The sequence below is a fragment of the Penaeus monodon genome, chromosome 21, assembly GCF_015228065.2.
Source record: "Penaeus monodon isolate SGIC_2016 chromosome 21, NSTDA_Pmon_1, whole genome shotgun sequence".
Taxonomy (NCBI): Eukaryota; Metazoa; Arthropoda; class Malacostraca; order Decapoda; family Penaeidae; genus Penaeus; species Penaeus monodon.
The window spans coordinates 37,160,883-37,161,641 of NC_051406.1; the positions used below are offsets into that span (position 1 = coordinate 37,160,883).

Genomic DNA, 759 nt, shown 5'->3' on the forward strand with positions numbered 1-759 from the left:
TTGCTTCTTGTCCCGAACCTATTGATTACAAGATAAGCGACTTCATCACCTGCCTGAAGACGGCCTGCATGAACAACGTGGTCGTCTCTCCCTTCGTGCAGATGGCCGCCGCTCCTGTGCAGAACCCGTGGTCTGCGCCTTCTGTGGCGTCCTCGCCCTTCGTCGGTTCTTCGCCCTTCATGAAGTTCTCGCCGAGTGTGGCGTCCGCACCTTCCGCGCCCTCTCCCGCGCGTCCTTCAGCCATGAGCCCCCCTTCCACCGTAAGAACAGCGACCATAGGCATTCCACCGAACACGGGTTCCCCTTACTCCATGCAAACGCCGCCTGCAGCAGCGCCCTTTGCCTGGCCTGGACCTGCCGTGAGGACTCTCTCCTTCACCGGCGTTCCTGGGGCGATGGCTCAGGTTCCGACGCTCTAAACAAAGGCCTTGTTTTCCTTGTCATTAATGGTGTGAAGGTGGTAAGCATGCGCCGTGCTGGGATTCACATTCATAAGTAAAATACATCTCACGCTTCGAGTCAAACTGTAATCCTCATCAAATGATAAGACCTTGTTTCATTTTACCTTCGTTCACACGGTACTATATGTGTATTTTTTTGCACAGGCAGTATCTTATCTTGCGAGTTACGAGCCGGAGATCACGATAAGACGTGTTTCGAAGTTTCAAGCTCGGAGATCACGAAAAAAAAGGAAAACTGAAAAATATTTGATGAAACAGAAAACGTGTTTCAAAGTACACGTTTCGTGCCGATCACGGG

The 759-nt window shown here is 51.8% G+C and overlaps 1 protein-coding gene across 1 annotated transcript in view; it reads left to right on the plus strand.

The window, feature by feature from the left end:
• The window catches only part of LOC119586452, a gene marked incomplete in the record, with an annotated part of 4,794 nt that extends 4,247 nt beyond the window's left edge, over positions 1-547 (plus strand). Inside the window, 1 exon segment of the mRNA XM_037935184.1 lies at positions 241-547. Coding sequence (XP_037791112.1) covers positions 241-419 — 179 coding nt within the window.
• Positions 548-759: the final 212 nt, after the last annotated feature.